Genomic DNA, 17,055 nt, shown 5'->3' with positions numbered 1-17,055 from the left:
TAGTAGGGGGGACTGGTCCTTCCATTTTTGAGCAATGGCTGCTCTCGTTGCAATGAAAATGTGGCCCAACACATATGTATTATGCTTAGGGATTTTGGGAGGATAAAGGTGAAGGAGTGCTACTTCCAAAGAGGGAATTAAGTCAATATTGAGAACTTTCACACAAGTCTTTTTAAGTAATAGAGGGTGAATAAACAAGGGGTACAGCTACTAATTTGGGGTTATTTGGGTGAGTTACATATAGGTAAATGTAGGAATATAAAATACAAGCAGAAAGGGTTATAACTGCATTATGAAAGTATTAACAGATGGGCTAATATTAAATCATATTTTAATCTGAGTATTCTGTTTATGATAATTCTTTACATTCCGAGTTAAACAAGTTTGAATGACATTTTCTTGATGTGTAAGTACTACAATTGTTTACAAAAAAGCACAAGCTTAATAAACAAGAACTGAGCTTTGCATGCCTTAGTGAATAGGTATTTATTTTTTTTCTAAATCAGAATTGCTCACCAATTGGTTGATGCGTGCTTCCACTCGTGATAATGTATGCTTTCATTATCATTAATCAGAGTACAGGTAGCATTCACCCAATCTTGCAGTCATCTTTGCAGTCCATCCCTGAGTTAGTTGAATTATGCCGTTTTGTAACAAATCGATACAGATTTGGGATTTATCACTTACACATGCCTTCTGCACATAATATAATGTCCCACTCAGTGAAGCTTTTATATAAATATAATTACAGATACATATATACGTGTATTTATAAATGTGTGAGTATATATATATATATATATATATATATATATATATATATATATATGCACATAAATGATGTTGTTTAAAATTACATGCAGAACAGCAGGACATACGATTCAGTAATTACATGCTTATACCCCCACCATCACTACATACAGCTATTATTAATTTGTCTTTTCTTTTTGTCTGAGTGAGAAAATATTTCCTTTCATGATCCAATGAAGGAGTAAACAAATCTCCAGTAAGTGAAATCCTTCCTGCAATCATTAGTAAGAGCCGGCGAGGTCAATAGTAAGCACCTAGCAGAAGATAGGGAGAGGAAGTAATTTAGAGTACCAAAGTAACCTTAGAGAAATGCCTGACAAGCTATAGCTCCTTAATAAATGCCAGGACTCTGTGTTATACACACATATTCTCTCTCTAATGAATGATATCCGTTATAGCTTTAGAAGCAACCAAAAAAAAACCAGCAAGTTGAATGTGTTAACTATAGTTTGCATAGAAGTCCATTATACACATGTCCCCATGTAAGCAACGTTTTTATACCACATAATCACGGCGGCGCAAAAAGAATTGGGGGCTTACTCGACTATGAGGGGGGGCTCCATGAATTTGTCGTACCCGGGCCCTGGATTCCTCTTGGCAGCCCTGCACACACACACACACACACACACACACACACACACACACACACACACACACACACACACACACACACACACACACACACACACAGATGGAGACAGACAGAGACAGACAGACTAGGGAAAATTTGTTAGCAGCCAATTAACCTACCAGTGTGTTTTTGGAGTGTGGGAGTAAACCGGAGCACCCAGAGGAAACCCACGCAAACACGGGGAGAACATACAAACTCCTCACAGATAAGGCCATGGTCGGGAATTTAACTCATGAACCCACTACGTAGTAGTTACGCCACCGTGCTAAACTACAATCCCCAGCTATCAGCTGGCTATTCACTGGAAAAGCATGCTGGGGATTGTAGTTTCACAACACCTGGAGGGCCACAGGTTGACCAGGCCTGCCCTACTGTAAGGCACCTACAATCCAAGTATTACTTTAATTATACTAGCATTGGCCTTCTTTTTGCAGTACAGTGTAAAAGCACTAAAAACACATGAGTCACCTTATTTAGTGATCACCTTTGCTAAATTATTTTGGCTTATTGTTGCTTAACATATGTTTATTTATTAAGTTAGGTTTTGCTATTATTTCTAAAAGCTACTTTTAGTTATTTATTTTTGGTTTCATTTCAGGAGTTGTATGTTTTTTTTGACAAACATAAAATTGATCTTTTGTGCTCCTCTTTTGTGTTCAGGAGAAACAAAACGTTAAAGCCCTATTACAGTCTTCTTTAGCGAGGGTTAGTACTTACCATTGTTGCATTATTTAATGTTTTAAAACACAATACCTTATTTCTGGGGCAAAATGTGATGGCAACTGTTCTTCCATGCAGAAGAAGTGGCTTTTAGCTGATACAATATTAACAAACTCTTCATACAAACCTCTACAAGACTCAGAATGTTAACGGTTCTGAGGACTGAAAAACACTACAAAATGTAAGGAATGGAATTAGATGAAAAGATTATATGTACAATATATCAAGTATAGTATTTTTGTTTAAGAAGAAGGAAACGCATATTTGGTTGGTAATGTCAGACATAGGTCACATGAGATATTAATATTCATTCATTACTTCCTGTTGATGACACAAGTGGTTGCTCTAAACTTTTAGTGCTTGAAAATATGAATAAAAATATATATTTATTGCCAACATTAAATTACATATTTTATTTTCTATGTTAAGAAAAATAATCTTTTATATTAAATTATAGTCTTTTTTTATAAATATAACATGCCATGGCAACCTATATACTGTTAGATACTTATCTATGCTCATGAGGAGTTTTATTTTTAATCTGGCTCCTTGTCAAGACAGAAGGATAATTTATTCTGCACAAAGCTCCTTGGAACTGATGATGCTGAGTAACCAGAGACTTGCCAAATTGCAGCATCATCTACAATGTGACCTTGACGGGACACAAGCATTTCTGAAACCAATTGGGAAAATTAGATGGTAAGGTTTCTAATGCATTGCAACGAAAAGTGTTGTTGCCACTTTCTAGCAAAGCAGTCTGTAGTAAAAACTCCTAAGTAGGCAGAGAAGGCTTGAAAAACTTAGATTGTGCCAATATCATCTTGATTTGTTCATTTTTCCTTTTTTGAAGTAACTTAGAAGAACATTATTTTCTTGGTTAAGATGACATTTGTAAACTGCACATTTGTTGTTGCAAACTTTAGATGTACATATTTTACAGTCAGCTATATTATTATTATTATTATTATTATTATTATTATTATTATTATTACCATTTATTTATAAAGTGCCACTAATTCCGCAACGCTGTACAGAGAACTGACTCACATGAGTTCCTGCCCATTGAGGCTTACAGTCTAAATTCCCTAACACACACACACAGACAGACACAGACTAGGGTCAATTTGTTAGCAACCAATTAATCTAACAGTATGTTTTTAGATTTGTTACTCTTTAGAATGTTTATTAAACATGGATTAGTACTTCTTTTTACTTATTATTGTGCATTCTTAATTTCTGCTAGACTATCCTTAGCTTTTTATGAATTTTGGACTTTACCTTGCACCGTTACCTTTTAAGATAGAATATCTAATCCTCCCTGTAATAGTTATAGCAACTAACAGTAAAAGGGTATCTAGGTCAGCTGGGTGCTGTTCATCAAAGTGGTGCTGAAGGATTCTTGAAAGCAAGGGCTGAACAATAGAATATCCTTAATAAGATTGTCTTTAATTGATGACCATTTGGAGCAGAAGGAGTCCCTTGCACATTTGTGGCTACTGCTCTTCCTGTATGTATATCCATAGCAGGGGGGAAATGCAAACTGCCACTTGGTCATGCAAGTAGCTTCTCTGTGTTACTGTAAAACATACAATTTATCATTCAGCTCATCAACATAAGGATATGGCGGTGTAACCTTAACTGAGTCTAACTATGGCATGTGTGTTGCTGTCTATACGTATCCCTGTCTCTGTTTTGTATCAATGTTTTCTGTAATCTGTATGGTCTGAATGTGAATGAGATCAAACAGGATTTGTTATATAAAATGCATTCATCAGGCTAAGGGGGGGATATAATTCTGCATGAGGTGTCTCCGGAATGTTCACCTCGCAACATAGATTTTACAGAAATCTCAGCTAATTTTTTATCGAACCCCATAGAGGTGCTCAGAAAAATTAGCTGAGATTCCTAATGTAATATCCAGCAATAGGCGCAGCTGAACATAGAGGATATGTTCAGCTGCATCTCACGCTGAATTTAATCTCCCTTAAATGTCAGTCAATTGCAGTGTTTGGAACACACAAACATCTTGGTTGTCTGTCATTTCTTGGACACGTGTGTAGAACATTACAGTAGATTACAACATGTTAGTAATGCCAGTAGAATTTTAAATCTTTTGTAATTATGTTGTATTTTTTAAATATTTTACCAATTAACTAATTTATATTCACACAATAATAGAAGTGGTTATTTAACCACATGCTGTACTGTATGCAATAAACCACTTTTATTATTCAGAAGTATGTCACCTTTAGCCAAACTGCCTTTAAGGGGCGTATTCAATTGTGAGCGTTAACGCTGAAAAACGAGCGCTCGAAAAATATTACCGTTTATACGGTAATATTGCGCGTGAAAAGCGTTAATACGGTAGTTTACTCGCGGAATTTCAGCTCGCAGCTCAGGGAGCAGCGAGCTGAAATTCCGCGAGTAATTACCGTATTAACGCTAAGATTTTTCGAGCGCTCGTTTGTTAGCATTAACGCTAACAATTGAATACGCCCCTAAACATAAAGGACAATTGTGTTTTCAATGCAAGTTGCCTCATAATTTATTTTGGTAACAAATATATTTTTATGTATATATATTTGTGAATATTACACATTTCCTTGTAATATTAGATTAACTACTGAATTATTTTAGATCTAGTGTCCTTTTAAGACGAACATACTTAAGCTCACATTTTTAAACTGTATATGAATCATGCTGAGTTTTGAGATTTGAGGCTACATCATCGATCAATCCAGGTCACAACCTGATAAACCTACTCCATGCCCATTTGGATTTGTCCATACTTTAAGTCACTAAACCTTATGTATTTGCTACAGAAACTTAGGATTGTCCCTCAAAAACAAAGTGGTTGGTAGTCTGCAAGTCTGCTGCATTGTAGTGTCTCAGATAGAGAAGAGTCTTCCTTCTAGCATAACACTATGGGGCATATTCAATTGTTGGCGTTACTGCCTAAGGTAATGCGGCGAGCGCACTATTACCGTCATTACAGTAATAGTGTGCGTAAATACTGTTATTACGGTACTATTCTTGCTGGATTTCAGCTCGCAGCTCCCGAGCTGCAAGCTGAAATCCGGATTAGTATTACCGTAATAACGGTAATACTTTTTCCGCGGCGGAAACCGCCAACAATTGAATATGTCCCTATGAGGTATGAGCAAAAATGTAATGTTTTAATACCCTAACATACCGAGTCTCATCTTGCAAGACTCCAACAGTACTTTGCACTGCATGCTATTGCTCCCTCTGATATGAAGTATTTTCTTAGATGTGACACTTAAGCGTTAACAATGACTTGCACAATTCTTTCTGAATTATCTGCATTGACTTGGCAGACACTGTAGGTGAAAGCTGCACTTTTTTGTTTTAATAATCGTTATTACTATGCTATTTTTTGGCATAATTCTCCTCTATTCCATCTCCTAATGCACTGGCAAGATTCCTGCTGCCAATAGCTGGATCTTGCCACTGCAGTGCTAAGCCTCTGCAGCTATTTAAATTATGCATCCCACTTCCTGTAACTACATGAGCTTGCAGACTGATTACAATTTTTTATTGCAATGTATAGGAATGATCAGCATGTACTGTAGCAGAAGTAACGAGAAAGAACAAATATTTCTGTTATTTTTTAATTCTTATATATACTGGCCTAGCTGGTTTAGTTATAGAGTAGCAAATTATGAATGACATTTTGCTTAAACAGCCTTTTTTTAACGAATGCAATATTTTGCATTATTATGCCATATAAATTATTTACTATGTACTTTTGAAATATTGTATATCACAAAATAAATTATTGCAGAGCTATTTTTGTTTACCTATGAATGTTGTGCTGCCCACACAGGAGCAAATTCAATTGCTCAGGGTGTTTAGTATTGAAATAGAAAAAAAAAATATTTTGCCATTTCCAAACAAACTCCGATCAGATTTCGATTGAAATTAATGCCCACTTTGAACAAAACATAGGATTTTTTCTATGTGTTAATAGTTTATTAGAAAGCTTTGTTAAACATGTTGGGACTCAAGCTGAGTTGGGCATACACCCTTTTGCTTGGAGTTAAATGTGCACATTTGTTCTGTGCACGCTCACAAAAAGAGCGTACGTCTACGTCTGTGTGAAGATTGCTGCGGAACTGGGGAGGAAAGGGAAGTGTACTTCAGGGGTATGTTCATGTAATTGCAAACTGAGGCAGACCGACATGGACATGCTGATATGCCTGTCAATAGCTATATCACCTCTGGATGCCTAAGGGATAGTGCAGATACACAATGATGATCATGACGGTTGCGAGCACAAGCTAGCCACTTCTGATTGGTTGATTGCGGCTTGACTCTGAAGCTGATAGGTGCTTTCTTTATTGATCATGACTAAATTATATATTTTTTGTGGGCATGTTATGTATGTTAGAATGATTTGTTTGCTATTTTTATTAATACAGATGAAGGAATATTATTCCCGCTGTATTATGGAAGCAAATGTATTTTTTTCTATCAAATAAACTTTTCTAGTGCTTATGACCTGGTTGGGTGTTGCTGTATCTGATTGTATGCCTGACGTAAACCTGGCACATATGCCATTGCATTTTAGGCAAACTCATAGGCCTCTTGAGATCGGATAAGAGGGGTACAGTTGCCATTTTTAGGATTGTACACTTATTAATTTACCCATACTAATCCTCAGCAGACTGTATCACACATTTGGTAGCAAAGCAAAGTTCCTGTAATTAAAGCGAGTTTTTATATCAATAGTGAGCAGATCTAATATGTTTATGGTATGTTAAATCAATAATTAGGACAGTTATTTTTTTTCTTCCTTAGTTTAAAGAAGACAATTATTGCTTATTATGTCTGTGTCTGTTCTGCATGTATGATTCATGAGGCTGCATCACAGTCTCCATTGGTTCGTCTATCTTTTTACACATCTGAGCCTCACACACTCACCATCCATAACTCCACCCTTTATGTACAATTTAAATGAATTTACTGTTTTCTTCAGACACTATAGCATATGTTTACTTCGTCCTTTCATTGTCTGAGAGGTAAATTAGATGGAAAGTACAGTATTTAACTTACGTTGTAGAGGTCAACATATTTCATAATTGCAGTTAGAAAATGAATACATTAGTGTTTCCTGATTTACTGTAGCTTGTGGTATTAATTTCAGTGATATAGCATTTCTCAACTATCTGCCCTAGCTCTACGTTTTCCTAAAGAAACTGCATTTCTGAAGTGTATTATATTACGGTGCTATGCAGACCTTCAGCCATAAATGTATTGCATCATGTAATGGAACATTATAGATTATTCTCATGTACATTTGCCATCTAATGTTCCTGCATTGTGGCCTACATCTCTAGGGTATGCTGCACTCTATAGCAAAGCGCAACCCTAATTGTTGATAGAATATATATATATATATATATATATATATATATATATATATATGTATATATATATATATATATATATATATACATATATATATAAGCATCTGCTTTGGCATTAAGTACCTGAGAAAAGATCTGGTAGTTGTGTGTGTGTGTGTATGTGTATGTGTATGTATGTATGTATGTATGTATGTATGTATGTATGTATATATATATATATATATATATATATATACATATACATATATATATATATATATATATATATATATATATAAATAGATATATATAGATATATCCAAAATGCGCTGTTATGTCTTTACTGTTTCACATATCATCCACATCTCTGCATTTGTCTGATTTATCTGCCTATTAAGTCTTCTTGTGGACTGAGTGGTTACTTAGTCATTTGCATATCACTCTCTGACAGCTCTCTTTCACTTCTGCTCAGCAGTCAGCTAACATGTTTGTCTGAATGCATATAAACCAGTCTATGTCTGCAGAATGTAACTGAGGTGGTGAAGGGTATTTCTTTGTTTCTAATTATCCCCAAATGAAGTGGAGAGTACACTATAACCTAGAAAAAAAGATCCCATCAAAATGTCATAATTGCATACAAGCAAAGTTTTATACACTTTGGCTGCTGGTTGCCAGCAGCACATAGGAAGAAGCAACTTTCACAGCCTTTTGATGTTTGAGGGCTCAGTTTTATTCCTTACACAGGGCTCCCATGAATCTAAGTTCCCAAATGGCTGCTCTTGGCATAAATCCTTGCAGGTCCTACCACTAAATACACCATAGTTGCCTACTCTCCTGGAATGTCCATGAGACTCCCGAATTTCTGGGAGTCCTCCCACACTCCCAGAAGAGCAGGCAAACCTCCCGATTCCCAAAGAACTCAATAGTAAGGTGGCGAATTTCGCGTCATCGTGGCCACGCCCCCTTCTGTAATTGGTCCAAAAATAGATTGCTATTGAGTAGACGGGACCAAATGATGCGACCCACTGGGCCCCGCCCCCAACAGGTCCACCTCCCCCCTATCTCCTAGACTAATTGCCAATGTTGGCAAGTATGAAATACACTATAACAAAGAAACATAATAGCAAACATGTGGCACACAGTAAAAATAGCTTGGAGGATGTTATGTAACCTGCTGTATTATAACTCTCTATGGACTCTTTCATTTAGAAGTATAAGAGAGTGTAGGGGCTGCCTGATCAGTGCTTTTGTGCCACAATATCCTTTGCACTACCTGTTCTATCCGTATGCATGTTGTTACGTTTACTTATATATTTAGAGATTTGAAGAACTTTGCCCTGTATCAACTAACTTTTGACATATAGGGGCATATTCAATTAGCTTTTGGATTCGCGGTAACGCGCCGGAACAGCCGCGAAACGTAATACACGGTACCGCAATAACGTGGATTTTCGTTCGCAGCCCATAGGGTTGCGAACGAAAATCCGCGTTAATGCGGTACCGTAATACCCGCAAGAACGCGCACTTTTCGCGGCAACGCGCGTTACCGCGAATCAAAAAGCTAATTGAATATGCCCCATAGATGTTGATCTCTTCTTTACAGCTGCTGTGGGGCAGGGGGGCATCTGCAACCTACCTCCCATTCCTCTGAGCCGCTCCCATAGTGGGTTACCTTGGACAGGGTCACTGGACTACCAGCATTTTTTCCTTTAAAATGTTCCTAATAGGCTTCTGATTCGAGTCTCACCACCTGGGCTAAAATTTGCCAGCCAGACCCTGCTTGTTTAGAAATCAGGAATAATGTAAAACAGGATATTGTCTTCCCTTTTTTTAATTTGCATTTGCATTCAGAATATCGGTTGTAACCTTTTATGTATTGTGCTTCACATTTGAAGTGTCAATTAATCTCCCCCTCTTATGCAGACATGAGTTCACCACCATTTAAGCCAACATAATAAATGTATAGTTTTAAGTTAAATTAAAAAAAGTAAAATGTTTTGACTTCCAATTATATGTTTATACTTATGATTTCATTCCTCCACTCCAAGGCTATCTTTTTAGTCTTCTCCAAAACACCATGTGTGGGCAACTGTGTTACGACACTTCTGATGTTCATGGATTAATGTCAGGATTTTCTTTCTTTAAATTCCACTGGTTTATTGCAGAAAATCTCTACCTAGAGGGAGTAATGACACCAGTGTCTATTTCAGTTCAGTGTGGAAAGGGTGTGAAATGCAAGTGGGTGTATTCATTGAAAAGTCAAGCTGCATTAATGGGTGGCATTTGCTAGCTGCCTGTGCTAGATGGGAACACTGTGCTTCTGTTTTTTTTTGAATGAGACACCCGGATAGATGTAAAGAAATTAATCAGCATAATCCTAGAACTAGCTTTACTCCTGCATATGTGCTTTAAGAATGTGCAACTTCTAAGTGACTCCAGAATAAAATAATACAATGGTACCCTACCTATGGATACTCCTAGGTACTTTTGCATCAGGGCTGAGTAATATATCATACCAGAAGGAAAGTAGTAAATGACCTGAAATTTTGTGATATTGATCATCTCTTGTTGCAGTTACAGAGATAGTTAAACTGATTTAATCCAATACACTATATGGAGATTGGGAATATCAGAGAAGCAATATAGATCTTTTCATATCGTCTGGTGTGGAAGACGAGGGGGCACTACGAGCATTTTAGCCTAGGATGGTCTGAACCATACTTCCCAACTTTAGAATGTTGGTATCCGGGAGGCTGCGGGGAAGGTGGGTGTGATGGAGGGCGGGCCTCCAAAATGCGTGTCATTTTGGACCCGCCTCCCGTGTCGTCATGATGCAAACGCGTCATTTGACAGGGCGGCGGGGCCAAACACCGCGATTTACCGGAAATCGTGGCATTTGGGACCTAATTCTGCTCACTTCACTAGGAAGTGGGCAGATCCGGGAGATTGCCACACTCTCCCGGGAGTCTGTGAGACTCTCGCAAAATGCGGGAGTCTCCCGGACATTACGGGAGAGTTGGCAAGTATGGTCTGAACCCTTTATCAGGCCCTGTATTTGCATAAATGTGTACTTTTTCTTTTTTTGTACTTATAAGCTTAAAGGATATCCTGAACCAGACAGGCTTTGAGAGGTGCAAACTCTGAGTAAATTAATGTGTCTATCTGTGTATAATGTGTGTTGATTTAAAATGTTTCTGTGCATTATTGCTCCTAATGATTGCAGCAGATTGTGTCTTTTTGCCCCCCCCCCCCCCCTTCCTATACACTTACTACTTGACTTCCCCTCCAGGAGTATCTTAAACTTGGCAAGTATGGTTACCTGTGTATAAAATCTAACGTCCAAGTGTAATCTGAGCAAATTTTAGGCATGCCATTTTTCATTTTACATTTATTTATTTATTTATTTATTTGCATGTCAATATTACAGCCCTGTAGACATTATGACAGTGTGTTCACATTCTACATGTCGACATCTTGGATGTGTAGACATTATAAATGTCTACATTTTAAATGTATAGACATTATGATCATGTAGACATTTTGTTGGTCGTCATTATAACAGTGTAGACATTATGGTGTGGACATTATGAATCTAAACATTTCACACACAACCCATTTAGACATTTAACATTAGATGGTAATGTAGCTGTAAAATGCAGCACTGGCTATTTGCTAAGCAGTTATGGCTGCATTGCCACACACTCAGCATTCCTATACCTACTAAAATTTGTTTAATAATGGCTCTGTTAGTTTATAGTTACATTGCACTATGTTGAGTTAGCACAAAAATAATGCAACTGTTAATTTAGGTCAAATCATATCTAAAATACCAAGTAAAAAAAAAAGTCAGAATTGCAAAGCTACATCTTGATTTGGCAAAATCACTGCCACGCCTATCATTAGTCTGCAGAATTTAAGCAAAAAGAATCTGTCGCATGCTTAATACCTTCCCCATATTTCAAAAATAAGAGCTGCATTGTAGACTCACCCACTTCACTATCTGCATATAAATATTTAACCTCAAAGTTTGTACTGTCATGTTTAACAAGAATTCTAAACATTACTTCTGTCATTTCCTTTATCACAATATTCGTCTCACCCATTGTTATAGTTTTTTCTGCCCTGTAGCAGACTAATTTTAAGGAGCGAGCTGTGTATAAGCTACATTAATATATATTAGATGAATCAGCTACTGAACAATTATAAAATATTATAGTCATCTGGATCTATGTTCCTTGTTGGGGGTTTTGTGTGCAAAAAGATAACCCTTTACCAATGCTTGTACTATTTGAGTCTCACAAAATGCTGTTTCACTGATGGATAAACTTACAAGAGCAGAAGGCTAGAGGAAACAGCAGTTAGAAAAAAAAGTCTCTCTCTTGGGAGGACTCGAATATCAGACCTGCTAAGCTTTGGGTCCTGCCTCTACGGCTACCATCTCCATCTCCTCCCCATTGTAGCCTGGTAAGATTGCTGTAATCGATTGCTGCGCCTTTCTCTAACTAAACAGTAGAAGAAAGGTGAAAACACAAACTGAAGGAGAGAGAAAAATGTCATAAATGCAGCCTGCTGTCTCCTCTGATTTGATGGCCTTCATTCCTTCTAATTGGATAAAGTAGGAAGTCACTGTTCGTACTGTGTTGCTGAATGCACTAATTTTATTCAGACCAGCCCTGCAGTGGGTGGGGGAGAGCAGTCAGATGGGAAAGGAGAATCTTAGTGATAAGGTGCATGACTGGTTAAGTGGATAGGGAAAATCTCCTGTTCTAAAAACGAAAGACAAAACAAGGATGCTGAAGAAGACTGAGCAAAGGAAGGAAAAGAGAAGGGAGTAACCACACAGCTCTCACTATCGTTCCTATCAAGTCACAGCCTGTAATAATAGTGTTTGCAGTGATGCTCAGAGAGCAAGCACCTGCTGCTCTGTAATGATTCAGCCTCTTTCACTCGTAGCTTTAACACAACAGGATGATATTGCTGCTGTCACTGCTGTCTCATCTGCTGCTGCTGCTACTGCTGATCCTACTGCCTTTCTTGTTGTTGCTACTTCATGACAGCTATATTCTGCCAAGCAGATACTATCATCCTATGCTCCAGGTGAGAATACAGCAATTCACTCTTGGCTATTGGGTAACCTAACTAACTAAATAACAACTCTTTGTAAGGGTGTGAGAAGCATGCACAACCAACTACTAAACTGTCAAAGAAGAGCATGAACAAGCCACTCTCTTTGACTAAAGAATTATATTTTACTTGCTTCACTGGTAATGATCTTCTACTTAGACTCTGTATTGATTTGCAATGTAACATGCAGCATTGTTTCTTACTGTATGCCCCCCTTGTTGTTCTGGTAATGGACCACGTACAAATTTGTGTTTTACTAAGTCGAGGTGATTGAGATTTATGCCTATAAGATGCCTGGGGATACTGCAGAGGGTTTTCAGAATCATTGCTCTGAGCAGAGCTCAGACCCTCCCTCCACTGAACTTCAAGATGAAGGAAGCATGCCAGAGACTCAAGCTGAGGATGGAGCTACCCAGGGGATAGCAGGCCTAGCTATTACCTGCTGTGTGTGCCTGGAGGCAGACAGGCTGAGAATCTGCCTTAGCTCAGAAAAGATCTGTATCCTGCCCATACTGGCATGCCTGATAAGCCTCTGCCTTTGTATCGCTGGCCTTAAGTGGGTATTTGTAGACAAAATATTTGAATATGACTCTCCGACGCATTTGGATCCTGGGAGAATAGGCCAAGATCCTATCATTTATGCTGACTCTGCACCAAGTGCATTGGTACCATCTACTGTATTTACTCTGCCCGTTCTTATTTCTACTGCGGAAACTAAAGTTCAGGTTACTGTGGAAGTCGGAGCCTCACTTTTACCTACAGAACCTACTTTTCAGTCACTTTCCACAGACAATATTTTACCAAAAGTTACTTCGGTGGAAAAAATCTATCAGCCTTCTACAGTAAATCGTCTAGGAGCTTCAGAATCTAGTACACCAGTCACTACAAAAAAGGGTAAGTATGGTTTGTACCAATGTCTAACTTTTTATTTCTCAACATAATGTATTAATCCTAATGGGACCAGGATAAAGGATATGTTATCTCTGAAAATGCTCCATTAAGGTCTTATTAATCTATATACAAAAATGCTCAGATAAAAGAAACTCAGTCTCATAGTGGACAAGCTATTGTGCAAAATGCTCTAAATAACTGTATAACTAGTTACAGATTGATAATTGTAAGTCTGGTAAGCAGGTTTTTCCCAATAAGCTAAATATTTATTTTTACGAATGCATTTACATCTGGTTTGTGTGCTTGAAAATATTTTAATGATACTGTTCAATTTGCTCTTAAATGCTTGTACCAAAACGTATTTATAGTTGTAAATACCACTAGTACTAAAGAATCAAACGTTACTACTGATAAAGCTTTATCTACCGTCAAAACAAACTAGATGTCTACACAAAAATGTGCGTGAGACTCAACAAAAGGTGTGTTTGTAACCTGAAAATAGCTACTTTAAGATCAGGAATCAGAGCACCATATTTGAACTCTTAGCACATCAAGACAAATAATCTATTTGCCTATAAATAAAAACTACTGCCTAGTCTTTAAAATCACCAGGGACTATTCATTTTGTTACAGACTTCCAGTGTAGGCGTTGATTAATATACAGTAAAAATGATTAAATGCATTGAAGTGCAAAGACTGAATGCACATAAAAAGTCTGAATGAATCCTTTTGACACTTACATGAATCCTATATTCATAAACTCACACCCCCAGATTGGGTTAACAGAAATACCTGAAATATGGCTGTAAATTCACAGACTTTGTGTGGTTCATTGTTGCTATTCATCATACCTTTTCCTGGTTTTACACTGTATTTTATTGATATTATGTAGATGTTTAACCTTGTCATGTTTGTCCTTCCCTTGGAATGACACTGTATGTATGTCTAAACATGTAATCAGGTGACGAGTGCACCTGCTTGGCATTCCATTTGGGTAACAGGTTCCATCTCTATCTGCGACATCATTCTTTTCACAAGTTTAAGGGCGTGTTGTAAACTCCATTTTGTTCACAAGGAAGCAGAACTGTAAAAAAAAAGCAACTTTGGTTTGATTTTTTTTTTCCAACAGAAGAGTTCTTTGTCCGGATTTGATTTATTAATTGTTATCTCATCACAAGTTTACCTTTATAATATTTGACTATCCCAACAACATCATTGAAAAGGAAAAGCAAAATTGTTTGAGCTTAATGTGAACATTCTTATGATAAGATATAAGTGATGACAGCTTTTCTGTCCAAAATTAAGGATTTTTGACCAATATTTGGAATAGAAAAAACATGGCAATGCTAAAAGGGAGGAACTGACTAAAAATGACTGAAAACAGCAAATATAAAAGGAAATATACAATGAAAGAGTCAGTATTAAGCACAAACACACACACAACAGTTACACAAGGAGCAATCCTGTTATGTTGAATGTATCTCTCTATGTAACAAGCAGGTTCCATGTAAATATATCCTTCAAGGTCATAGCCTGGTAATGTATAATTGATTTTACTTTATGGTCGGTGCTGGGGGGAGGGAGACAGATAGGAAAATAGATATTGAAGTCAAACAAGGTATGAGGAGAAAAAGCTAATGTACACATTTCCTGGCCCTGTAGTACCTATTTAATGTCATAAAGTTTTGTTTTGTCTACAAATTATAGCAACATTTATTATTTCAGTACCACACACCTGAATGGGCAGATTAAATTGAATGTCTCAATGTACTTTCATTTTTTTCCTGTCTCTCTAATGCTTTTGTGTGCATTATTAATAAGCTGAGTGGAATACAGAACAAAAGCAAAGCTGAGATCTTTGCTTTCTGCTACCTATATAACAGTGATTCTGCCGTTTTTATGAAAAGATCTCACCTAAAAAGTAGTGGGTGCATGGCGCACTGTCTGAGCAAGCATGAAGGTGGAGAAAACAGTTAATGTAGTTCAGCAAGGTTATTATAAACATCCTGTTGATTCTGATTAAAAGAAGGCCCTAGACTACTTTAAGAACATAGCCATAGAGAGAGCACATTGGTTCAGCAATTAAGAAAGATGATCAGGCAGTGAATTCTAATAATCATTGTCTTGCAACTGTGCTTCCTCTGCCATATATGGGAGTGCCCGGTTCATATTTCAGAATAGCTAATTCAGTTCTATTTCTCCTAAAGCATCAATATTTAATGATACAATGGTTAAAACAGCTTACAAATCCTTGCTATTGTTGCTACAATCACATTATGGGATAAAGAATATGCATTCTTGTCATACCATTCTGCAGATATTTGAGTCAAGGTTAGCATAGTCTACTGTAAAGCAAGCATATAATATAACAAAGGTATATCCTAGCATCCTTATACAAATGGAACCAACATGTTTTTATTCAATGCAGAATGTAAGAGATCTTAAGAGATCACAATCTGAATTGTTTCAAAACATACTGGAAGAGGTTTCATTTCAGAAATCCAATACAAAATCAATATTGATTAGGTGAGACAGCTGTTTTGTTTTTACAAAAGTAGCAAAATGTAATCTAGATATGGAAGGAGATTCATTGTGTCCATGTAGAGTCAACACTGACCAAAACTCTGCATTTACTGGACAACATATAGCAATGTTGCGTTAATGTGTCAGTCAATATGCTCAACAATCTGTAAATATGTCAACAGAGATAGTTAAGGGTTTATCAGCCTTACTGGGATAAAAATGACTGTTTAATGCTTTACTTTTCAGACATGTCTGTATATGAGAAGACAGAGTAGGTTATTTTCATAATATAATTGTATCTAATGCAAGAATTGTGTTGCACCCAGGGATTAAGAAAAAACAAACATCATGTAGTTATAAAAACACGGCTGAAAAGCACAGAATATAGCTAGAGCGAGCAACCTCTTTAGTAAAGTTGCAGGAGGAAATGTAAAAGGAAGTAAATTATATCCTATTAATGATAAGTTTGGAATCTAAACCTTGGGAGACAAGACTCTAAAAAAGATTTTTCATTTTATTCTCATCCGAATGGAGGGAGTCTTTTATGTGTGTATATATTATATTATACATCCACATATCATTGCACATAATGTGTGGAGCCTGTATGTACTCCCCATTTGTGGGTGTCCTCCAGGTGATCCAGTTTCCTCAAACAGTCCCAAAACATATTGGTAGGTTGACTGGCTTCTGACAATAATGACTCTAGAGTGTGTGTGTGTGTGTGTGGGGGGGGGGGGGGGTGTGTGGGTGGGTGTGTGCTTGTGGCAGGGATTAAGAAGGTAAATTCTAATGAGGCAGGGCCTGTTATCAGTATACTGTATATATACCATGTATATAATATACCTGTATATAATATATAAAGAAACAATTAGAATCTGACAAAAATCACCTCTTTAACAGGAAATAATGTGAAGCCATTCTTTAGTTGCTATGTATTCACACACACACACACACACACACACACACACACACATATATATATATATA

General features: G+C 37.0%; 2 protein-coding genes across 6 annotated transcripts in view; both read left to right on the top strand.

Annotated features, from left to right (window-relative positions):
• NRG1 (neuregulin 1) overlaps positions 1 to 17,055 on the top strand; it is a 118,317-nt gene that overhangs the window by 42,260 nt on the left and 59,002 nt on the right. For 4 of the 5 annotated variants that reach the window (XM_075204594.1, XM_075204592.1, XM_075204593.1 and 1 more), the window contains exon 1: positions 12,945 to 13,548. The exons of the other annotated variant lie outside the window; for it this stretch is intronic. In XM_075204594.1, coding sequence (XP_075060695.1) covers positions 12,945 to 13,548 — 604 coding nt within the window. Of the gene's footprint in view, positions 1 to 12,944; positions 13,549 to 17,055 lie in introns of those variants that run through there. 5 annotated transcript variants of the gene reach the window in all.
• On the top strand, positions 11,968 to 12,672 carry LOC142145739 (uncharacterized). Its single transcript, XM_075204596.1, has one exon. It carries the CDS (start codon positions 12,499 to 12,501, stop codon positions 12,667 to 12,669), a length of 171 nt encoding a protein of 56 aa, XP_075060697.1. The 5' UTR covers positions 11,968 to 12,498; the 3' UTR covers positions 12,670 to 12,672.

The sequence above is a fragment of the Mixophyes fleayi genome, chromosome 1 (genome assembly GCF_038048845.1).
Source record: "Mixophyes fleayi isolate aMixFle1 chromosome 1, aMixFle1.hap1, whole genome shotgun sequence".
In the NCBI taxonomy this organism is placed as follows: domain Eukaryota; kingdom Metazoa; phylum Chordata; class Amphibia; order Anura; family Limnodynastidae; genus Mixophyes; species Mixophyes fleayi.
Note: the sequence above shows the minus strand (reverse complement) of the source record. Positions and strands in the feature narration are given on the sequence as shown.